Genomic DNA, 24,986 nt, shown 5'->3' on the forward strand with positions numbered 1-24,986 from the left:
TTTTATGGTTGTAGTGAATGAGAAATTAGTTTGTTTCTGACTTCCACCTAAAAGGAGCTGGCTTTTGTTTGATAAACAATGGGAAAATAATAGTTTGCTAAAATTGATGATGGAAAAAAAGTTGAAAACTATTAGTGGGTTTTTGCTCTTTTTCTGGTCCTTAAGAAGAGGGTGTATTGGTGATTTAATTGATATTAGTTTTAAATTGTACAGGCAGTATGCATTTTGTCAGAATTTAAGGGAGGGGTGAGTGAGATAATTTAGTGTTAACCCCTTCTGGAAAGGGTCTGCCAGAAGTAAATACAGTGTGTACACTTCTGATATGAAAATTCCTTGGGAAGAATACATGAGGTTGGTTTCAAGTAATTCTTTTAGAAGACTCAAAACTACATTATTAAAAGTAGTTGTCTCTTTTTTTCTTAAAGTAGTTAGCAAGTTTCAAATGAGCACTCTCTGCAGGATACTCAGAGCCTGGTAGGGGAGTGCCAACATGGAGAAAGTTTCTTGGATGAGGGCCAATGTAACAAATGCAAGCAGGCAAGCTTTGTGTCCAGACTTGTGTTTCAGCTTATGCGAATGGATTTAATGTCCTTAGAGATCAGGCACTGTGGCACAAATTGCAGCAGAAGTACTACAGTACAATGTGCTTGGTTTCATTCGCTGTTGTTTTTAATGTTGGAGGATTAAGGGGAGGGGAAAGGATCAGCTACCCAGGATGCTCTGTTAGGAGGAGTAAGTGAATTTCATTGTCGTCAGAACTAGATTGCCATATGAGTTCTGAAAAGCGTTTGGCTCCTGAGGATAACTACTCTAAAAATAGATTTGGAGGAGAGGTTTCTCTTGGGTCCAGTTTCAGGTTCCAGCTCAGCTGGCTTTAGGAAACCTGTTTGCTCCTGTTGCAAACAGGCGGATAACAGTGAGGATATTTCTTACTCTGCCTTCAGCATTAATTTTTGGATATACTGACACACTCGCTCTGTTGGTGGAAATCGAGCACTAATGTTATGGCTGACGACACAGGTATAATCCTAACCTTTTTTTGTGAGCAAATGGAAAATGTGTACTTGCAAATACCAGTTATGTCTGATTTTATAATCAGCAAAATAACTGGCTTACTGTTGTATGTTTTCTTGTCAGTTTGCTGTCTAGTCTGTGTTACAGGCTGCCTCTGTTCTCTTTGATTATGTGTTCTCTGGACTAGAGTATTCCATGAATTTATGACCGGTGGTTAATTGTAAATAATATTTTGCCTAATAGAGCATAAATTAATATAAGACATACTGTTTTGTCTTCAAATATTTGACTTCAAAGTTATTTTTAGAGAATGTAAAATTATAAGGTGTCTTGAAGGTAAGCTAAAGTAAAAAGATTTTCATACATTTTTAGCTGGATGTGACTTATTGGGGGGTGGGTGAGGTATAGGATTTTATAGATTTGCTATTGAGCAGTAGACCGTGCTTTAAGACTTTCTGATGTCTGCATAAAGACATCTGGTGGTGTAAGCACAGGCTTACCAGATATGGCAAGTGACCTACTTCTGGCATGGCTGGCAGCATGTGCAGGGAAAGGGCTTGAGTTGAGAGTTAACTGTTTGGAATGAGCTCTGAGCCAGCTTCAGTTCTTGCTGTGTTTTGTTCTGACCCTGCATGTAGCATTATTTGTGCAGATCATAGGTAAATTTTTTGTTACATAACCTTCATTTATATAAAAGTGTTGCGTGATCAAGCTGCTATGCTTGAGTTGTTATTCAAGAGTTTTGTAAATAATTTTGCTATAAGGTAGAAAGCCCCAGCATAAAAATATGTATTTGTGACTCTTGTGAACTACATTCTTATAGCAGAATCTATTTTTGAGGAATTTACATTAAACAATCTCTTATACTGGAAAAAATATGAATAGTTCTGCTCGATTACTTAAATAAGTTATATTTTCTTTAATTTTCCTGTTCTTCTGATAAGTAAAGCTTCTTTCTTGGAAGGCCAATAGCAGTAAATGGTAGAAAACAGTAAGGCAAATAAGTGTGAAATGCAGTAAGATGCTCTTTCCTGTTTGCTCTAGAACCAAGTTGCAATCTGGAACAATTTAAACCTTTTTTATCCTAAGGATTTCATTTTAAGTATATGCAAGTCTTTCATTGACTGCCCTGCTACACAGGTGTGGTGAAGCCCTGCTGTTACATACTGTAATTGTTTATTTCTCAGTATTAACATTACCAGGTCAAGAGTACTGTAAGTAGTTTTATATAGTTGAGCATATGTCTGAATGCAGACGCTGCTTGTCTGTCCCTCAATTTTCGGGCTGCCATACATTTCCCACAAGAGAGATGTTACAAGGAACTGTATATATGGACCTTGCACATATGTAATTAGAGGACTGTGCCATAGCAAATGATATATGCCTGATGAGAGGCTAAGTTAACTCAGTTTCTCTCTGAATATTATTGGGCATTTGTGTTTAATGTTGAAAAGAAACTAAATCGTTGGTATTTGATCTTTGAAGGGAGTAGTGTTAATAAAAGCATTATTTTTTTCAGTAAAATGCTGAGCTGAATAAGAGCTGACGTGGGTGAGTGGTTTTTATATTGGTCTGAACTTTATACAAAGCACAATGAATGTAATAAAAGAGTATTTTATTACAGCTGTAAACCTGCTGGCAAGCAGGGTCAGAGAGTACTTATATATAGTTCCTGTTACAAAAACAAGTCAGTCACCCATCTCATTATTTATCTTTCAGATACACCAATTTATTTTAAAAAACAATTGTGTTGATATTTAACTTCTAAGAGTATTTTTTCTCTTTTTCTGTGATCAGTGTTGATAAATACATCTAACATTTTTTTCAATTAGTATAAAGCTAACTCCTTAGTTTATCACAGTATTCATGACGGAGTTTCTTGCAATGTTCTTTACATCATGTAAGAAATAGTTTTGCTTGAATAACTGGGCCTGCATGTGGCTGAGCAGGCAAAAGTTGGTTTTTAGAATGGAATGAAGTGGAATAGACTAATGGACTTGAAACTGAAGCCACGTGCCACCCTTGCAGCAGTAATGTCAGGGGGCAGAAGAGCAGACCTTGAGATTTGGAGGAAGGCCACAGGCAGGCATCCTTTTGGGTACATATTTGTTTACTTTTATATATGTATACGCATATCCCTCTTTCACTAAAACAATCCTAAAACAACAGACTAAGCAATGTGTTCTCTAGTGGCGATGCCCATTTGAAATTTGCTACACATATACTGGGTCAAGATCTTTCACAGTCATTTGTTTACAACTATGTGTAATTTTTTATATATATTTACTTTCCATACGTGCAGTTATAAGTGAAACCATGATCTGTGTTGTGTCTCTATGTCATGCTTTTACTTGTATGTTGCATAGGACTGAAATTGTAGAGTTGTTTAGCATGGAGTGAATCTCTGCTTAATTGTAAGCATTAGGGAAGATGGTTTTCGTGGGCAAAGCGTTCTGTATTTGAAGTCTTACCCTTAACATAGTTCAAGTTTTAGAGTTTTCTTAGGCTATTTGAATTGTCACATCGGTTCTGTGAGCTATTTTGACTAGTTTTGAAGCTCGATTTAGGAGAAATGTTTCTCTTGCAAAGCTTTTCTGCTGGTCACACTGGCCTCTGGTGGCAGTCTGGGAACAAATGCAAAGCATCTCAAAAATGTGAAGCTCTGTAAACAGCCATCAAAGGGGAGCAAGGCAGAATTTTCAGCTAACTTGTAAGACAAATTATATGGGGGCTTTTGGTGTTTGGTTGGTTATGAAGCTTTTGCTTATGTAATCATCAAGTTTCTCACAGTAATTCACAGTGAAATGGAAAGCAAGTAAAGGTGGGAAAGTTTAAAAAAACCAATCAAAAAACTTCACAACAACCCATCATTGTTGCTGAAATGTCTTGTATTCTGTGTAATCATAAGCACCAAGTTTTATAATTGTATCCTCAGTGATAATTTTCTAACTCCTACATCCATTTTTGCTTCTTGTTTTATTTTAACAGAGACTAAGCATGGAGGAAGCAAGAATGGAAAGAAAGAAGGCCTCTCTGGAAGCTCATTTTTCACCTGGTTTATGGTAATTGCTTTGCTGGGAGTTTGGACATCAGTAGCAGTTGTCTGGTTTGAACTTGTAGATTATGAAGAAGTTCTAGGTAAGAATTCTAAATCTTAAGATTTTTTTAATAATGTTATGATATGCATTAAATGAATGCCATTTTATGTTTATAGATTGATATGTCTACTGTAGTGTTTGTAAATTATCTACATTACAAGAAAAGGCAGTGTAGTTCAAAATGTATGTTTTAATGCTGAGCACTATTATGATGTTAAAATTGGGTTCTCATAAAAGGGTATTAACCTCCTGTAGGATGTCTTTGTAGCATGTATACTGTAGTTAATTTGAGAGGTCAGCTAAATATGCAGTTTGAATTTAAGCTCTCAGAAACTCGCAGCAGTGGTTGAAAGCAGGCAGCTAATGTTAGCTGTGCTCTGATGGACTGTGATGCCTGTAGGGTCAGGACAACTGATCCGTCATCCTCTCACAAGTGAGATGTTGAATGACCTCAGTTTTAAGCTTATGGTGGTGATAATTCTATCTCAATATGACAATTTTAAGACAGTACTGTTAATATAATATTTAAAGTCACAAATTAATGTCTCAAATTTCAAGGTGTATGTCTGTAGGTACAGCTGTTTTCTTCCCTGATGTTGTAGGATTCAACATGCACTTTTGCACTGGTTGCTTTACAAAATTTACGAATCTGTTGGTACATGCTTTTTTTTTTTAAATCTGGACTGATTTTTTTTCAGAAAAAATCTTCTGGTTTGAAACTTAACTGGGTCTAGTGATGTAAATAATGTTTTTTGTATTTTTACCATGCATGCAGCCAAAGCAAAGGATTTCCGTTATAACTTGTCAGAGGTCCTACAAGGTAGGATATTAGAGAAATAAACTCGCTTTTCAGTCCCTTGGCTGAAAGTTTTGGTTTACTTTATTATGGTTTTAATTTTTTTTTAAGAATTACTCTTCTTCTGCAATGACATGAAGCTCAGCCATTTCTCATCTGTCTCATTCTTCATGGTTTTGAAGATGATATCATTCTTATTTCTAGAGAGTTATATTTTTGCACCAGTCTGCTGTGTTTATCCATAAACAGATATGGCTTCTTTCTGATGTGTTGCTTCCATATTTTTCTATTCTAGACCCAAGTCTGAATTTTTTCTTCCACAAAACTGTTTTCTAATTTTCTAAGTTAGAAGTTCTAAGTTTTTCATATTAAGAACTGTATTTCATTTATTTTGATAGCAAGAAAGTTCTACCTCCATTTAGAGAATGACAAAGTGTAGTAAACTGTCAGACTACAAGGACACAAAGTTCTACAAGCTCTGCAGAGTTTGATCCTGTTAAAAGTTGTGTCTGAATTTTATTAAGCCTATAATTAGATAACTCTTTACTAGTTTGGTGGTCCCAGGACACTTTAAATCCTGGATACCATGCTTCTATGCTGAAAATTCTCTTTTAATAGAAACTGAGTTCTCCTTTTGCATAAACTTTGGGCTGATAGAGCTGCAGTTTCAAAAACAAAAAGTGAGAAAACTGATTTGTTAGTCTTACATGAAAGGATGGACAATTTTTCTGTCTGCATGGAAGGTTATACAGTTGTTGGTAGAATTTGTGAATGGTTTTCCTTTGTCTGGGAAGTAGGCTGCTTACTTTCTGTTAACATGGCACTAAAAACTATATACCTATATAGTTATCTCTTTTCTGAGAATTTAGAATTGCAGGAAACATGTAATCAGAAAACAAGTGGCCATTATTTTACAAATTTTTGTTTTATTTTTTTTTCCCTCAAACCTGTTGAATGTTTCTTGTGAACTTAAATTGTATTCTGAGTGAAACATGTCCATGCCAGGTACATATTACAGACCTGCTTTAAATCTACCATCTGCAAAATCAGCGCAGAAAAAAGACAAATTTGTGTTTGGTCTCAAGTGCAGGAAATACAGAAAGAAACTTGAAATATTTGTAGTATTTCCCAGAAAATTTAAAATGTGGTTAAGAACATTACAGCTAGATCATTAAAAAACATGTGGTAACAACCTAACATTGACAGTCAACCATCACACATTGAAAACTGTGCTGGACACAAATGGCCAAATCCCTAATTGTCTTCTCTTCCTCTCTTTGCACTTCTAGGCAAGCTTGGGATATATGATGCTGATGGAGATGGAGATTTTGATGTGGAAGATGCTAAAGTATTACTAGGCAAGTACAGATACAGGTGGAACAATCTGTATAATTTAGTTGGCATGTTCATGTTTTGCTTTTTTATTTTAAGTCAAAACAATATTTCTGGTTCATTTGTTTGTTTTTTTCCTAGTTTGAAAACTTAAATTGATTTCATTGTGATGGGTTTTTTCTTTAATGCAAGTTGTAGGATTGGGTGTCTATCTGACAACAATTTTTGTTATTTTTCTTCTAATGTAGCAATGCTAGTGGAAAGCATTTAATCTTACAGGATGATTTTGAAATTAGGTGGTTGATGCTACTGTACTGAATGTTGAAAGATGGTTGTGATAATCAATAAATTTATCAGATGCAGGACCTAAGATGCTTCTAGGTCTAGAGTGAAAACATTGTTTATGTTAAGCCAGGTCCATTTTAAAATTACTTTAAACGTGCCTTTGTATTTCTTAGATGACTATTTGTGTAGTGTATTTTTTGTACTGTCTTTCCTCTATTCTGACTTCTTCACAAGTCTGTTCATTTTTTCTGCCCGTCAGAAACAGTATATGACATTAATTTTTCTTCTCTGCCATCGAAACACTGGGTTTAGGCTTCTGTTCCTTGTAATTTGTGAGATGCCTTTCTGCTCACTGTGTATCTTCAAAGGGAAATTTCAATATTTCAATCTCTAGACATGCTTTATGGTATTGTTGTGTACTTACATCTTTTAAAGCACTGCCTTCTTCAGCTTCAGTCAGGCCTTGGATAGATACTTCTTGCATACCTAATTGTGGAAATTTTACTTAGGTTTACTTTTCTTTAGATTTATTTTAGTTTGTTTGTTCAAATTTAAACCTCTGCTGAGTACACAAACCTGTAGAATTAAACAAATGAACAAAGCAATGAACCCCCCAGCACAGTAACTAACACTTGAGCAGAGGACAAAATGGAATGTATCAAACTAGTCCAAGTTATCAGTAGTAAATTAGGATGTTATGGTTTGCTGTTTCAAATTCATACTCCATAAAAATCAGCTTGTCATAATTTTATTTTTCCTACTTTTATCTGGAGAAACAAGCAAGTCTTGGGGAGGATGTATGTTCATTTGTTTAATCCCTTCATGGTTTATAGAAAACTCATGTAATCAACTGAATCAATTTGCAGTGGTGTGAATATGAGAGTCCCTCCAAAGAATCCCAGCACTCTGAATGGCTACAGAGCTACAGATTCGGTGTTAATTGTAATTGGTGACTAATATAATACTTGGTATAATTATAATCCTAATCTTTCTCTATTATGTAGTATATAGAAACTGGATATCCTTTTCTTAACAGTCTTATACAGGCAGAAACATTCTGCTTCTTTGTTCCATCTCTGTTTTATGCAGCCTGATATAGCTTGGAGTTCTGCCAGTACATGAAAGTGTTTCTATTCTAAGCTTGTCTTATCATGCATTCAAACCTTGTACTTCAAATGTGACCTTAAAAGGTCACAGATCAAAATTTATTTTTATTATTTTTGAAAAGTTGCTTAGAAATTGGATTTATTTTCATTTAAATTTGAGATAATTTTTGCAGTATGAAAGAAATTATAAATTTTCAAGTTTTGTGACACGGAAAAAATTATGAATGTAAAAAGATATTTTTTCCAATAACAAGCATGTTATATTATTAACTGAACTTCCCTGTAAGTTACTGTGCTTGTTTACATTTAAAATTTAATATGAAATAAAAAATGAGCACCACAATGCAGACTGAAATTATTCCATTGATGCAGAAACTGGAAAACTGGATTCCCTCTAGAGGAATTTGTCTTCCAGAATTAAGTCATTGTAGTAAAGGAAACTGAATAGTAAGCCTACTTTCTGAATATTGAGCGCAAAGCTCCTTTTATTTGTGAGGATTTTGTTAGGAAGGCTTATTACTTTCTGGGATTTTTTTCTGGGTCAGACTGCCATAACAGCAGGTGGTTTCTCTGGTACAAAAGGAATTACTGCAGTTTGGTGTTTAGTGATAGGAATTCATATGTTGTTTTCTCCTCCATTCTTTAGCTATTACAGCACTAGTATTGTGTATTGAAGTTGTGATATGTGCAGTGGTTTAATGTTGTCCACTTCCATAACTTGTAGTTTTCACTGAAAATTTCAAGATTGAATTTCATATTAATGGTAAATATCTTTTAAGTTTAAATTAATTTAATTAACACTTTGAGAAATGCTTCTACCAGCATGAGTTTATTTTGTATTTCAAATAATGTTTTTCATAGTTTTCTGTAGTACTTGGCCATACCTAAATAGAATAAATAATATTTATTATTTTATTTCTTGTTTCTATAAGGCATGATAGGATCTGTTCTTTTTTGTTTGTTAGAATCAAAGTGGGTTTCATCATTAGGCTCTCTTGAGCGATTTGAGTAATTTTCAAAAGGATGTGCGAGAAGTTTGTTCTTCCCCTACTCCCCTTGTAAGAGAAGTTAAAAACCGAACTGCCTACACCCCTACAGTCAACCAACCCCAAGTAATTATGGTGTATTGTAGCATTTATAAAAAAATTATCTGTGGTGGAAATGTGAACTTGTTGAAGCTAATCTGCCATTATCTTGCAGAGTTTGTCTTTTTCACAGATATTTCTGACGTTCTGGTAATGGGAAGAGAGTCTTTGTACTCTGCTCCTTTGGGGGCTGCTGTTTGCAGTGCTTTGCTTCCCATTTTTTGTCCACTTCACTCTGATTCCTCTCGGAAGGGTGTTATTCTTAGGGGGAGTGCTACACATCTGACCTTGCTTTAAATCAGTACAGTGCAGCAGTGGCTTTAGTGGTATTACCAAAAAAGTAGCATGTGTAGGGCTACCAGTGTCTGTTGTAATAGTCACTTTGGAGCCAAGCTGTTTCTTGTACTTCTGTCCCTTTTAACAAGCAACAATATCCTGAGAAATTGTCCTGAAATGGTTGCAGTAGTCAGTACAGTTTTGAAACTGCAGCTACAGAAAACAAACCTTTTATTGTTCTTGTGCATTTTGTTCAGAGTAGTCCAGCTATGCAGAAAATGGCAAAACCCCATCCTCGTGTGTCAGCAGTCAAATGGTAATAAGCAGTAGAATCCAAGTAAGAAATCTTCTTTTCCATTGGTTCACCTACAGTAGAAAAATATGTTTGCAGGCAGTCACGCTGAGATTGCATGTTCAAAAAAATCTGTAGTGAGATAATAGACGTTAAAAGAATGCTTTTGCACAGTTCAGCTGTTTAGGATAAGTTTCATGCTCTTTCTTATTTTTCTCGTGTTCTGCTGTAGCACTTTCAAATATTAAAGGTTGGCTTGTGCTCGTTTTCATAAGAAGAGATGTTTGCAGGAGAAGAAAGGCTTTATCTTGTTAAATGCATGTAGGGAAGTCTTGTGCCCTACTGCTTGTGGTAACTGTTGAACAGACATATTTTGACTCCTTTCTTCACTTGAATTTAAATTGTCATGTTAAGACTTCTGTTGAAATAAAATAGCTGTATCTTTCTAGTCCATGCTTTTGTAGAGTATGGCTGCTCTGCTTTGGTCACTGTTTTCAGATACTTGTTACGCTGCTCTTGTGAGCTTATCAGTTATTACTTTGAAAAGCAGTTCTTCTTGATTATGGGGGTGAATGGAGATGAAAAACAGAGTATTAATCAGTTGGCATTTTTTTCTGTACTCTTTCTTAGAAAGCAAGATAAACATACAAAATCCTGTGGTTTTTCTTTAACTCAGGCTGAAGTGTTGCCTGAGGGGTTTTTTTTTGTTTTGTTCTTGGGTTTATTTTGTTAAATTCAAGGCTTTATCTTCATCTTGGATAATTTTTGCAAAGAATTGTAAACAAAAGGTTTAGGGTTTTTTGTTTGATTTTTTTTGGACAAAGACTGTAAGACATATTCTTCCAATTTCTGTGGTTCCTTTTGGAGTCCTAATATTTTCAAAGAAAATATGCTGCTGTACTCAGTTTTATAAATGCAATTGCCCAAAAGTCTTATTCTTGACTTTGTGCAATAACAGGGACATCTATATGATTCTATATGTGTCTATCAAAATGACTTCTTGAGGTCTTTTGGGAGTAGTGTGTTGTTTTTTTTCTTTTTTTCTTTTGTTGGATTTTTTTATTTTTTCCCCCATTTTGTTTTTTTATGAGATTCTGACAGACTAGAATGACACAAGTATTAATTCTGCATTTATAACTTAGATTGTATTTCAGGATTTTTAGATTCAAGTTTCCATTCTTATATTGAGATTTTGTTCTTCAATAAATATCCTTACTTCCGTTTACGTCTTTATATCTTGTGTTATCCAAATTTTGAAAACAAATTAGAATAATTGAGTACTGTGCATAAAGTTGTTTATAAAATTTAATTTTTATAGAACTAAGCCATGGAAGAAGTTGGAGAGGGATATTTATAATACCTTGATTGCCTCCTGGATTCAGTCTGTCATTTTTAAACCTTTGGGCTATCCAGTGAAAAGTTAAAGAGAATGGCTGGTCACTCAAGTAGAGGTTCTGGAATCCAGGTACAAGGATGTGGAATATCATGGACTTGGAAGTTTCTTCAGAATTATCATTGATAATTTCACTATGTGCTGTAAGAAAAACATGTTGAAATGTGTTAAATGTCTCTGCCATGAACTTCTCTATCTTGAATGTTTCATTAACCTGCATCTAATATTGCTTTGTAATCTGCATGTGCAACACGTTCACTTAATTTTATGTTTCAACAACCTGTCTTCACCTTTAGCTCACTTTTCTGCTTGTCTTTTCAAAACAAATGAAAGGTTTGTTCTGGTTAAAAGTCGGGGAAATTCCTCCCTCTGCAGCTTTAAAGCCTACCAGTGATTGTTTTTTGTTGCCTGGTCATTCTGTTGTGCTTTTCCTAGAATGGAAAATTTGAAATGTTATTTCAAACAGTAACAACTGTACAACAGCGATTTTAATTTAAACAACCCAAGCAAACTAGGCAAGACCTCCCCAAAAACAGGAGGGGGAAAAAGCATTAACCGTGGATTATTTGCACTTTAGAAATGCCATTTAGATAGTAGGTCTTGTAACATAAAATAGTAACTTCTAATATTAGGGTCTTTGGCAGTGATGAGCTGACTCTTTTTTGTTCTGGCCGCCTCTACTTTAGCTCTTTATCATGCTTTAGGTTTTCTATATAACAAAACTTATACCCTGTATTGGCTACATACTCATTTTTATCTGGTGTTCTATATATCCTCAGACGTGGAAATAATTCCTGAGGATCAAGTGCGTCATATAGAAATCTGTCATAGAAAAATAGGTTGGGAAACATGTTAAAAAAATGCAAAGTAAACAAACTGCAAATCCAGCAATTAGAATCCTCACTTCTAAGCAAAATCAAAATTCTGCATGGATAAGAATGTTATCCTTAATGTGTCTGTGACGAGTTTGTTTATATACTCTTTACTTCTAAATGTTATTCTTGGCCATCAGTTGCAAGCTCTCAAAATTGAACATAATGTTTTAAAAAATAAAGAAAACAGCTTGAGTAATTTTAAAATAGTAAAAGATTACTGATAAAAAATTGTCTAAAGGTGAATGCTGTGACAGAAAACCTAAATTTAAATGGGTTTAGTTTTAGGACTAGGAAGAAAGGAAAGCAAAACTATTGCCTTTTTTTCTTTTTTTTTAGTAATATTCTGGCATAATATTTTGCATGCTTATTGCACAAATTATAGTCTGTATTGGAAAGATTCAACTTTCTTAACATCCTTCTATTTCCTAGTTAGCATTCCTGAAAGACTTCTGTCTATGACAAGAGATGTCTTTCACAGATCCTCCTTTTACAGTTTCCTCTTTCCACCTAACTGCTGTCTCTTTTTTCCCCTTCCCTCTCTCTCTCTTTCCTCTATTCTTGTATAGGCCTGACCAAAGATGGCAGTAATGAAAATATTGATTCCCTTGAGGAAGTCCTTAATATTTTAGCAGAGGAAAGCTCTGATTGGTTTTATGGCTTTCTCTCATTTCTCTATGATGTATTGACTCCTTTTGAAATACTAGAAGAAGAAGAGAGCGAAGCTGCAGATGATGTTGATGGTACGTCACAGAATGAAGGGGTTCAGGGAAAAAAGACTTGTGTTATTTTGGATTTACAGAACCAGTGACTGAAAGACTAATTTGATTGGCTTTTGAAAATGTCCATGAAATCATCAACCCTAATATAGCAAGAATTTATGGCATTGAGGGGAACCTCCCAAATGGACACTCTAAAGATTGAACTAAAGTTAGCCATGCAATGCTGTTTCAGTAGTTGAAAGCCTTTCAATAATTTTTCCATTTTTGTGATAGGATGGCAAGTATTATGCAGGTGTGTAAATATGTAGAATAAAATGTGTATCTGTGGTTGTGTAGTTGGTTTCTGTATGTGCTTCAATTTGTGCATTTTGTGCACAAAACTTGCAAAGCTTAAGTGTAATAATCTCTACTGTTAACACTATAACATTTGTCTTTCTAGCAAACATTAACTGAAGCATTTTGTAACAGCCTTGATTATAAAGGTGTTCTAGCATGACTGCATTTTGTAAATACATATTTTTATGTTAGTCCTTAATATAGTCATGACAATGATAATTCTCTTGTGAAATATAATTTTAATAAATAACGTATTTTGTGATTCACTGGTTTTGCAGATAGGTTCTTTTTACTTGTTCAAAGAAAAGCACTAATTTATAAGTGCTTGAAAATTCTACAGAAACGTTTATTTCTAAGTTAGCTAACATCATGTATTCAGAAGCTACACTGTCATATGGTTTATTCCCGCTGATTTGTCTGTTTTCAAACTAAATCTTCAGTCATTTCTTTAATATGACAATCACATCACAAGGGCTGTTCCAAATTCCTTTTAGTTTTTAAGGTGGGCCTTCTGTGGAAGTGGGAAGCTATGATTATGTATTTCTACTGTAATACTGAATATATTAAAGATTAATTGAAAATTAGAATTTAATGTCTCATATTCCTTGAGAAATTGAAGTATTTAATGTAGTTTTGCAAATTTAAATCTTTTTCTTGTGAAACTGTTTTATGGCAGTTGTTCCAGAAATACTTTCCATGTATGTGAATTCTGTCTGCTATCATGAAGTTACTGGTATAGAAAGGGCAGTTTATAATTGTGTCCTGCAGTTTGTGTCAGGTGTCAAAAGCTGAAACTGAGCTGTCCTTTTAAAATATGAACAATGTACTCAAATTACTATTAAAATTGTATCAAATTGGTTTTTATAATGCCTGCTTTGCTGAAGTTTGTATTGGTTTCCTATATGAAGTTTATACCCAAGTTTAAACACTAGTAGTTGCAGGCTGAAATTTTAACTTCTTTTTAAAATAAATAAAATTTCACTTCCTTTGGCATGCCATTTTTAAAGCAATTTAACATGCCTGTTTGAAAAAAAAAACTTCCTCTAGATCATCCAATTCAGAGTACTATATAATCTTTTCAAAGTCATAAAAATGTGCTAGTGTTAAGCAAGTGAAATATTGTGATGGGCTAATACTGCTACTCAAGGTTTATGAATTAAAGAGAGCCATGAGAGCATTGGTCACGTTTTCTTCCAAATATTTGGGAGTTAGGATATAAGAAAGCTAACAACATATAAATTTAATGTTTTTTAAAACAAGATATATGAAGTGTAAGGCAAGGAAAATAAATAAACCCTTAAACATTATAAAAATAAATGCTAGTAGATCTGGAATATTACTCAGCAATTGTTAGCAAGTGCAAGAAACTTGGTGTCTGCGATGTAGGAAATAAGTAAGCTTGGGTTGTTTTGTTTTGTGTGAGAATTTTTTAAATCTTAATTTAGAAGAAGAATTTCTTCTTAATTAAAAGAATATTTGAATTAGAAATAAGAGTTTCATCACTGTTTTGGGATAATAATACCTCTCAATGTGAATTAAAAAATTGTCATGGAACATTGAAATCTATTGTACATGCTTCAGCAATGGAACTAGATAGCCAGAAAGAGAAGGGAAACATCTGCTATAAGAATTCTGTATTATGAAGTTTATACAAAATTTTTTAAAAATGAATTGATAAACTGGAAATTCTTCAGGTGAAATCGAGGTGGATTGCTTGAACCACAAGAAAGCTACAGGCACTGAGACAGGTGATCAATAAACAGTGAATTTGTTTAATGTGGGCCGCAGATATGAAAGGTGGGCAACAGTTCTGATTCGATATCACGCAACTTCCTTTTTGGTTTTATTAAGTGTGTAGGCATCTGCTCAAAAACAATTATAGTGGGAATGAAGAATTTGTCAGGGGAGAAGGGGTGAGGAGTGGATGCAAAGATCTAGTGTAGGCACATATCTTTGTAGGGTACTTCCTTTCTGGAAAACAGTCTTCTCAGAAGTGTTCAGTCTTGCCTGGGGTTGTTCCTGTGGGGTTAACAATTGAATCCTCACCTGTGGTTCTCTCTGGAAGTTTGGGGTAGAGGAGTTTGGTTTTCTCTTAATGGTTGTGATTACAAGCAGAACTTGGCTAGTACGGATGGTAATAAGATTTAGTTGAATATTTAATGATATCAGCATGACAGGCTTTTTTATTTGTTTGTTCATTTGTTTTAAAAAAGGCGTTTAAAAGCAAAAAAAGGTTAAGCTGAGTATGACGTGCAAATAAGCAAAGAAAACTGAACAGTATCCCAATTTGCTTGTGAGTCTGCCCAAATAGTTTGAAATTAGCTGAGGAACTTGAAAACTAGATTTTTAATTTGATTGTTCGTGACTATAAAAACACAGCCATTAATTTTTTTAAAGTATTGTAAAAGTGTGGGTTGAAAGCTGTGGCGTTTTGCCTTCTATTATGTTAGAATAATTATTTTGGAGAGCAAGGCTGCTGCTTTCTCCTGCGGTTTCTGGTTTGAGAGTTTAAAACAGGAGAAAATTAGTAGCAAACAATGTTTTTTTTGTGTGGAAAAATGTATTGTTTAAGCGATGGGAACTTGCTGGGTTTTATACCTAGCAAGGAATGAAACTTTACTGATTCTATATTAAATTGGACATGCAGGTTTCATTAGATACCCTCATATTCCTTACAGTTAATTTATATTAAGTTTTCAGAATGCCAGAAATAAATATCTGTGACTAAAATTGTAGTCTTCCAGTTTGTCCAGCTTTTTTAGAAATCTATGAGCTGTTTTACTTTGTCATTTGTTGGTAAATGTTTGATGTTTTAATTGCCAGTCTTCAAACAAAATACTGCATTAACCTTCGTAGCAAAGCTTTTGCTTGCTTTCTTGTGATACTAATCAGAATGGATTTTTAAGGGTATTAACCCTTAATACCCATACATCTGAAATGGCTGAAAACTTTTGGAAGCTTTGAACCCCAGATTTCTGTGACCACCTTCAGCAGTATTTAATTTGAAGGTAAAAGAGTGTTATATCGCAGAGAGAAATCACAATGCTCATAATGTATAGAATAACTTTGAATTGAAAAGAATAAAGAATACAGAGATTGTTTGCGTATCTGTTAAAATTTTTATTGCAAAAATTTTTGCCAGTATTTCCCCCCACCCCCTTCAAAAAATTTCATTATTAGTTAGCCTCAATTGACTGTCTGTAGAATAAATCAAATTTTCATACCTGTTATTGATATAGGTTGCATTTAGATGGCAGCATGGAAGAAGAATATATTGAAGCATGAGAAAGATGTTAATTTCATTTTATGGTCAGATGGGAGAGGTAAAACCCACCTGTGTTATAAATGTAATTTGGGAGCTGGGGAAAGCTGCTGTGTACAGGTCAGTCATTTTGGAGAGATGTGTTACCGTATTCCCTGTTTGGTTTCCATCAGATAAGCAGCTATTGTAATGATGTCATGGTAGCATGAAATACATTAAGTATTGTCTTCCTCATGATCAGTCAGGATGTGTGTCTCAAGATGAGGCTAATAAAAGTTTTGCTTGTTGGATTCTTACATCTGCTCATACAGGATGCAGCATAAACATCCATGACTTCAGGGAACAAAAATGCTTTCTGCCACATGTATCTGATCTGGATTTTTCTTCGGACATTAGGCAGTTGAATAAGCAAGAGATACTAAATCAACGTGTGGAGAATATACTGAAGTTTGGTGTTTTGTTGTTTGAGGGGTTTTCATGATAGTTGTATGAATGTAAAACTCTTGCACTTGAAGAGTTACATGCTTCTGAGCTCAGCTAAAGGTAAGTGGGTGTTAGCTTTCTGTCAGTAAACTAATTTTGTTTAGCAGATGGCCTTGTGTATCTAAATAGCATATTATAAATGCAGTCATAGTAATAATTATGTGCAGGGGGATATACAAACAATCATAATTTTTTCTGACTTGCGGTTCTTCTGGAAAAGGAAATGAAAAAGGCGAGAAAAAAATGTTAATAATGATTTTGGCTTACATATTTGTATTTCCTCTTTTGGTACTGCAATTTTAACATCTTTTGCTAATTTTTTGTGTGGCTAAAGAGGTTCTTGATGCAACATCATAAATTAAGGCAAGAGTCTGAACACCAGCCCTGGTGTTTTAAAACTTGACACTTAATATTCTGTTATCCAGGGTTTGCATAAATTACAGAAGAGTAGCAAGTGCTGTCAGCTGTTTAGTGCTAACCTGGCCCATGTGCTTTCTGCAGTAAATGCAAAGTAGCCTCTCCCTTTTTCACGTCTAAGTGGATACCACCTTAATTAGCTTACATTTATTTCCTGGTGCTGCAGGTTAAAAGTGTTTATGCAGGTAGAGGTTGTGGAGAAATTGACTTAAAGGAAATTTTTCATGTGGCAAAGCTTTTTGTCTGGCAAGACTATTAAAGTTTTCAGGATTATTAAGTGAATAAAATAGTATTTGCACGTGCCAGGTTTCTCAATATGAGAATGTTTTTTGTCAACATATGGGAAACTGCTCAAAAATGGAGAGCTTTTTTGCCTATTATTTTTGTTTTGCAATGCTTATCTTTCTGAATAAAAATAGTATTTATATATATTTCTTGTGATGCTCAAGTTCTAGATCTCTGGTCTTACTTGGGGGTTGTTTGTGGGTAATGTTCTTGAAGGTTTTTATGGGGAAAAATAGAGGAAATGGCTGGACTTTGTTGCAGAATAAGAATGCTTTGTAATTTTCCTGAGCTTCAGAAGGTTAATTAAGATACCAGCTGACCACCTTTAAGCACTGTATGAAAATGACCACTTTGAGAGGAGTATTTAATTTAAAGAATGGCTATTTAAAGGAGTTATTTAAAAAATATTTTAAACTTGTCCACCTATGTTAATTTTGAACTCAACTTTTTAATTAACTAACTCCAGTAGTAGCCATTTCTGACCTTTCATTATACTCACATTTGATGTTATAAATTGTGTATTTTCTTCTTGCATTGCCAGCATTGGACATTTATAATGTGGGATTGAATGGAAAAAAAAGAAGGAACTTTAAAACTAGCTCAAAACAAGTATGAAGCCACTTGCATTGGACTTTAGAATAAGAGTCCACAAGTTCAACTACGTGATTTGTAGAATTCTGGACATTTGTTTGTGTGTCCCCATGCTGTAAGAGCCTAAGTCTTGGATGAATTCCCTTAGGTGCCAGGTTTTGTCACATGCCCTGGACATTGCTATCTTGGAAAACTGGGTTTGCACCCATCTTGCTTCAGCATAATTGGGGCAGACAAGTAAGACTTCCCTGTGCTGTAGGGATTTCCCCCTATAGGGGTCATGTCCAGGTGGGGATCAAGATGCAGCAGGATTTCGGTCTTGTGCTTATTGCATAATATTAGTGTTTTAAAATGCATTATTTTACATATTTCTCTTGTGAACAGGTCTATTAAGATGTTAAAGTTTACGTGATTTATATAGTTATATCATGAATTGATAATTTGCTGAGAACTTTAGTGCTATTCATTGCATAAAGCAGATTGAAACAAAATTACTACTTGTGTGAATGTTTAACAAGTGAAATAGCAGTAATCAGTAACAAGCTATTTTGTAATCTTTCAACACAGTGATTATATGTTCATTTTAAAATATGTTGAAATATCTGTATGATGATTTTTGTGTATACTGATACTTGTAAAATTTTACAGTTTTCTTTGTCAACACATGCTTTTAAGAGTATCTTAAAATATCCAGTGATGTTTAATTTTAATATGAAAAGTGGAGAGGAGCTGTAAATTTAAGTATGGCTTTTGTGCAACTTTTCTCAGTACCTTTTATTGTTTATATTTTCATTGATGATGTAAATGAAAGTTGGAGGCTATTTTTCCTTTTATATGAAAAAAAAAGTTGACTTATTCTTCCATACACTGCTTAGAAATAGTAAGACTGAATAATGATTTTAGTCAAGTTAGCGCTCTGAACTTCAGCAATGGTGGTAATGTATGAGGGAAGAGCTTGAAAAGACTCATATCTCAGGTATGAATTTGTAAGGAAATTAATCTAAAGCCTGTATTTTGACTGATTAACCTTTTTTAAAACAATTTTGGCCATAATGTCAACACTTTGATATTTTGAAAACATGTAGTATAGAAGTTAGATGCAAGGTGATTACAATGACTTTACATTTAAATTCTTTAATTTTATTATTTCATTTTTTTAATATAGACTATCAGAGTATTGTTTGGTTTTTTCAGATTAAATGTTGATATATGACACAGTTTAGGTAGATACTGTTTTCTGGAAACCTAAGCTCATGGTGCAGATGTTCAGTGTAGGTGTTTTGTATGCCTGAATGAGAAGCCTAGTTTTGAGACATGGGAATATCTCTTCTCATTTAATAAGATTATGTATGAGTTTAAAAATACATAGTTGCTGTATCTTTTCAGCTTTTCTTTCTAGTTGGCTTTTAGGTAGCAATTTACATTATTTTTGTGGTTAAAATTGCTGTGTTTGTGAGATTTAAGTCTTAATCTGCAGCATCATGATAGTGATAATCCAGTCTCTTTTAATGGTATTAAAAACATGAAGCTAAATATTATGTGTATATTTGGAAAGGCTTTTGCCTTCATGCCTCTTGTGGTACTAGCTGTAAAGTACAATCAAGAGGCTGACTGCTGTCAGTTTGTTAGCTACAATGGTAAAAGAAGACTAACAGTCTTGAGGAGTCTGAAGTAATGCAGTTAAGTATTTTAACTCTGATGAACTGGTAACTGGTTTTTAGACGTGAGCAATACCTTTGCCAAAACATTTCTTTTCCTTTGGATAAAGAAACATATGTTGTAATTTATTGTAAGAAAACAGTCAGTTTATATACACTGCAATACCTGTGTACTTGAAGGCCTTTTGAGTTAACATGTTTATAAAATAGTTATAAAATTTTATAGAAACATAAATTAGTGCATTTGAGAGGGAGCTGGCAAATACTTTGCAGAGAAGTCAGAGGGGGTGTTGGTTATAATTATGTGGCAGCAGTTGTCTGGAGAGCAATCTCCAAGTTCAGATGCTCCACCAGTAGCATCTGGTAATGTGGTACTTTGGTTAGTTAGTTTTTCACATCAGTACTTGTGACGGTCTTGCAACTGAAGTTGCTTTATTTTTAATGAGTTATTATTTTGTGTTTTTCCATAGCATTGTAGTGTGCTATGTAAAGTGAACTTTTTACATAACATGGCAGGTTGGAAAATTTAATGTCAAATTTATTAAATATCACAAATATGCTCATAACCTATTTCCATTTTGCAACTAATTAGGTGAGGAGCCAGGAGGGCTAGCCAAGAAAAAAACTAAACTCAAAGGTATTTTTAATGTTCTTTTTCATGCGGAACTTTATGCAGATAATGATGTATGAAATGCATGTGCATTACAATACCAAATGTGGGTTATAATGTTTACTAATACTAGCTATGTTGGCTAAATATTTTCTAATGGTGCAGCAAACGATTGTTCTTGCAATTTCTCAGTATTTTCTTTTATTACTGATAGAAATTCAGTGGCAATGCGAGCGCTTTCCTAACTAGAGATTCTATTTCGTTTGTGTGGATTTTTTTACAACAGATGTCTTGTTTGGATTGTAAGTAGTTTATGATAACCTGATATTCTGCATGTTTTTAAGTAAGATTTTGCTCCGTATGAAATCCTCTTTGTTATCTTCCATGAATTCATGATACCATTACTGTATTGTAATTGGACTTGAGTGCCTTAATTCTTCTAAGGCTGTACTTTAATAGTTTGATCTATTTTTTTTCCTGTGGGAATTGAAATTTAGGCAAAGTTCAATAACTTTCCCTTTAATATTATTTGCAGGAATGATTGCAACATTTTCTGAAAGCTTAGCGTGGGATAGCTTGCAACCAATTTATGCTGTGTATTTATTTATAATTACATTGCTGTATGAACAGGTCATAGTGTTGAGGACAAAAAAAAAGCTAATTAGCCTCAGCAAGCTCCAAGGTACAGGTGTACTTCAGGTGTGTAGCTTTTTATGTCTGCTCAGTTATTGCTGGGCAGCGTGAGGCTATGGAAACAGTCTCCATGTTACATTAACCACATGTAGACTGCAAGGTGTTTTTTCCTACCAGTATACGAAAAATGTATGCTATTCACCATACAAACCTTCATGAGGAAAAAAATGTATTTGCTAAGGAAAGTTTGCTGCTCATTTCAGTGTGCTGCTCATCTCAGCATCTTGCATCAAGTTGAAATTGTTAGCCTTTGTTCCACATTGTGCTTGGTATAACTTGGTTGCAAACTGCATGTTTCAAAGAACATAATAACTGTCACTTAGCAATTCTTTCATGGGTTTTGGAGTATTTTTCAATGTTTCATATAAGAATAAAGAAATAGCTTATTTCAAATGTTTTATGTCAAAAACCATTTGGAAGGAGATATGATGCCATTCCTTTTAGACTGAGCTATGCAATTGAATTGTTCGCTCCACAAAAACACTACACAGCAGCTAGAGGCTGACCTGATTTTTTTGCCTCAACAGACTGCAGTTTCTCTCAAAAGTCTAAATAAAAATAGAGCTGTTTATATGTAGAAGTCATTATCACTTTCTTAATAATGTGGGAGTATTAATTTCAAAATTAAATTCAAATATTGCATACAGATTTAATGGAAAAATCTCTGAATTTTATTGATTTTAAAAATTCCTTATTCTGGAGAATTCTACTGGTACTGACAAATATTTTCAATGCTGTGGCAAAATGGAAGTAGATATTGAACATTAAACATATTGAACATAAATTTCAAGGATTCTGTTCTGATTGTTCTTATGACATATCATCTGTATACCCTATCACAGCCAAATGTGAATTGAAGTAGAGAAGCACAAGCGACACAACTACAAAAGTAAAACAAAGAAAAAAATGTTACTGATAACTGAAAAGCAAAGTTGTCAGAACCAATTTACAATTATTGGTTTGATTTCACTGAGTGTAGTATAACCCAGATAACTTTTTTGGACTTAGTTTAAACTAATTCATCAGGAGATTGCTGTTACTTGTACTTCTCAATACGTACTTCAGTTACCTTTTTTAAGTCTTTGCTGAATATGAGGTAGCAATATCAATAAAACATTGCATTACAAATTTGTGTAATAACTGTTACACTGTTGTCAAAGGTTCAAAATTGTGATTTTCACACTCACAGGCCAAAGTGGCTTTAGCATTCTGCAGAAGTTAGCAGTAAGATAATAGAAGCATGGTTTTCTCTAGATTAACACTTCATTTGGATGCAGCTGCAATATAAGCCAAGGTTATTTGCTGGCTGCATGGTGTGAGAAATTCCTAAAAGTCAAAACTAATTTGTTTAAATTGCTTAAAGCTTAGGCGTTAACTATACAAGTTTAAATCTAACATTAAATAATAATTTGATCAAAGCTTTTACATGGTTGTTCATAAGATGTTTTTTGGCCTAAGAATGGTTCTCTTATTGAACATTTCCTCTTTTTTAAATGAAAAACTTAAAAGTAAAAGAAGCTATTAAAGAATCACTCAAGAAATTAAGGGAGAAACAGGAATCCAAGAAGGAGGAAAATGAAGAAGAAAAAAAGAAAACCAGGAAAGGAAAAGATGCTACTGATCGAAAGGACAAGAAAGCTGTTGATATGAATAAATTAAAGAAAGATTCTGACAAGGCTAAAAGAGACAGAGGAAAGGAAAAAGGCCTAGAAAAAAGTATGAAATCCAAGGAGACTACAAAAAGATCAGCCAGTGAAAAGGATGGCACTGTTCAGGTGGGAAAAGACAAAGAAACAAAAAAGATAGTTAAAAGCCAATCCAAGGAAGACAAGAAAGAAAAGAAATAAACAAGACTTCCTGTTCTGCTAATGAGGAACAGACCTCAAGAATGTAAAATTCAACATATTTATATGAATGTGGTAAATATGGCAATAAGAAAATAATGTTTTCTGGAAATAGTGTGAACAAAGGCTATATATAATATTTTTTAAAAAACTGTTCAGTGTGTACTGGTATTATAAACACAAAGCAGAAACATCTGCTGTGAAACTCAAATATGTACATATGTTAATGTGCCTGGCTACCAATGTGTATTGAAAACATTAAAATGCCAAATTGATGCCAGTTACTTCAAGTCTACTCTAAATATGGGTTTGGGGTTTTGTGATTTTTTTTTTTCTTTCCTTGTTTACTTGTATTTGCTTGATGTGGAGATGAAAGTCTAATGTTCTATATGAAATGCAAGTTTAAAAGCAATAGTAACAGGTTTATCTGGACATACATAGTGGAAACTTATATTTCTATTTCACAGAAAAAACCAAGGAGCATTAATGGACTGTAGTGTCCATTATTAACCCAATAAATGTAACTTATTCTCTGCCAAATTCTTTTCCTAAGGAAACTGGTTTGGGTTTTTTTTTTCCTGAGAAAACTATTTTGTACACAAATAGTTGAACCACCTTGAGAGTTGCACTTTTTCATGAGACCTCAGGGTATACTTAATCAAAATGTTCCCACTACTATTTTTGTCTTTTGATCCCATGACAATATTTCTGCTTTTCTTCCATTCCCTGTTTACTTAATTATTTTATTTCTTTATATTTGTGTTGGAAATCTTGATTCATTATCACTTTTTATTTAACTGTGTCTTGATTTTTTTCCAAGTTTGCCAACCTTTTGCTAATGAATACTGGTGAAAATTAGGCCATCTATTTCATCATTGATAAGTATTGTTGTATTCCAATTGCATTTAAGATGTGATATGCTAGTACGCCTCTATTCTGGTTGAACTTGTTGAGAGAACAGCTTAGATATTTTGCTATTATCTTCTTCAACACTTTAAAGTGCATGATGCTTCTATAAGCAGAATCTTGTTTTAGTTTGTTCTTACAGCTTCTGTATTTTCAGCATCAAGGAAGGATTTATCCAGCAGTCTCATTAGAATAAATAAAGTTGCAAAAACATTTCTGCAGAGATAATAGAGAGATTTCAGAATATTATTGACTCTATGGTTGCTGTCAAGATTATCTAGAGATGAATATTTTCCAAATAAATTTGAAAGCAAGTATATTTTATGAAATTGCACAATATAATTACAGAGGATTCAGAGCAAAACTTATAATGGAAGTTTAAGATTAATTCTTGATGTACCGCAGCATAAGTTTCAAGAAAACAAAACTAAGGAGTGAAATTGAGAATGAGTATATCTATGCATGTGGATGGTAATTTAAGATTGAAGTCTTGAAGGTTAATTCTGTTTGTGGTTTTGCTAAAATTTTGTATATAACAGTTGGCAATACATTTAGCTCAGCTGTTCCATACATATGTCTGCATCATGCATTGATCCCTAGAGTTATAAGATGTGATAATAAGGTTAAAGATGATTTTTTTTTTTGTTAGAGAAAATGAAGTATTCAAACAGTTGTGAAAAATAGTTCAAATTAAAGCTGTAGAAAACAGTACAGTATCTTAAGATTCTAGCTGTGATAATTAACAGAGATGGTCTACTCTGAGGTACATTCTAAATATTTAGAAATTCATGAAGAGGGAGGGATGAGGTGTGCATTGTGAACATTACAGTGCCTAGCAAAAAATATGAGAGAACGAAGATCTAATAAATGCACTTCCATAATGAACATTCTCTGTTAGGTTTTGGTGTTGATAGATATACTTTTTCAGGTTTGCTCTGGTAAGTGTTAAAATGCATATTTGACCAGAGGAGCATTCAAATCACACTTCTCAAGGATGATGGCACAATGGTATAGTGCTCGTCACTTTTTCTTTTCTCCTGTAATGTGCCAGAACTTTTAACTGTGTGGGAGTGAAATTTCAAATGAATTGCTGTTCTGATTAACATATTGTATCTATGACCCAAAGTTTATGGGGTTCTGGAAAGGTTGGGTTGTTTGATTTTTTTTTCCTTTCCAAAGAAAATTTTATTTGAGCAGCACTTCAGGCTACAAAATAAAGTACTTTTTGCCCCAGAGTTCTGTTTTGTTGTTTTATATTTCTATGAAGTATTATTGTCATTAAACTTAATGCAACAAGTCACCACATAAGCTCAAAAAGCGCGCCAGACAAGTAAAAGCTAAATGCAATTTTAATAAACAGAAGAGAGAAAATAATGCCTTACAAAAAGTAAATGATTTAGTATGTTACATACTTGACACGATTGAATAGAAATTAGTGTTAAGCATAATAGGCATGTATACAAAGCTTGAAGGTTAAGTTGAGAAATGTGCAAGTGAAACAAAGACACACTCTTGTTGGTTCCTTCTTTCCTGTTACGTACCCATAGTGCTTGTTTGGTGTGGAGTATTGGCTGTCGTTTTAAATGCTTTGAATTCATTTATTGTTCATGAAGCAGAGTATGCGATCGTC

At 33.8% G+C, this 24,986-nt stretch overlaps 1 protein-coding gene across 7 annotated transcripts in view; it reads left to right on the forward strand.

Moving 5' to 3' along the window:
- Nucleotides 1-24,986, forward strand: part of ASPH (aspartate beta-hydroxylase) — a 113,723-nt gene that overhangs the window by 12,498 nt on the left and 76,239 nt on the right. For 3 of the 7 annotated variants that reach the window (XM_041473731.1, XM_041473735.1, XM_041473734.1), the window contains 2 exons: nucleotides 4,003-4,152; nucleotides 6,198-6,266. In XM_041473731.1, coding sequence (XP_041329665.1) covers nucleotides 4,003-4,152; nucleotides 6,198-6,266 — 219 coding nt within the window. Of the gene's footprint in view, nucleotides 1-720; nucleotides 1,021-4,002; nucleotides 4,153-4,887; nucleotides 4,933-6,197; nucleotides 6,267-12,118; nucleotides 13,195-19,895; nucleotides 19,941-22,115; nucleotides 24,592-24,986 lie in introns of those variants that run through there. The other 4 variants (XM_041473737.1, XM_041473736.1, XM_041473738.1 and 1 more) reach the window with 4 other exon arrangements.

Source organism: Pyrgilauda ruficollis, unplaced genomic scaffold, assembly GCF_017590135.1.
Source record: "Pyrgilauda ruficollis isolate IOZ18807 unplaced genomic scaffold, ASM1759013v1 scaffold30, whole genome shotgun sequence".
NCBI classification, from domain to species: Eukaryota; Metazoa; Chordata; class Aves; order Passeriformes; family Passeridae; genus Pyrgilauda; species Pyrgilauda ruficollis.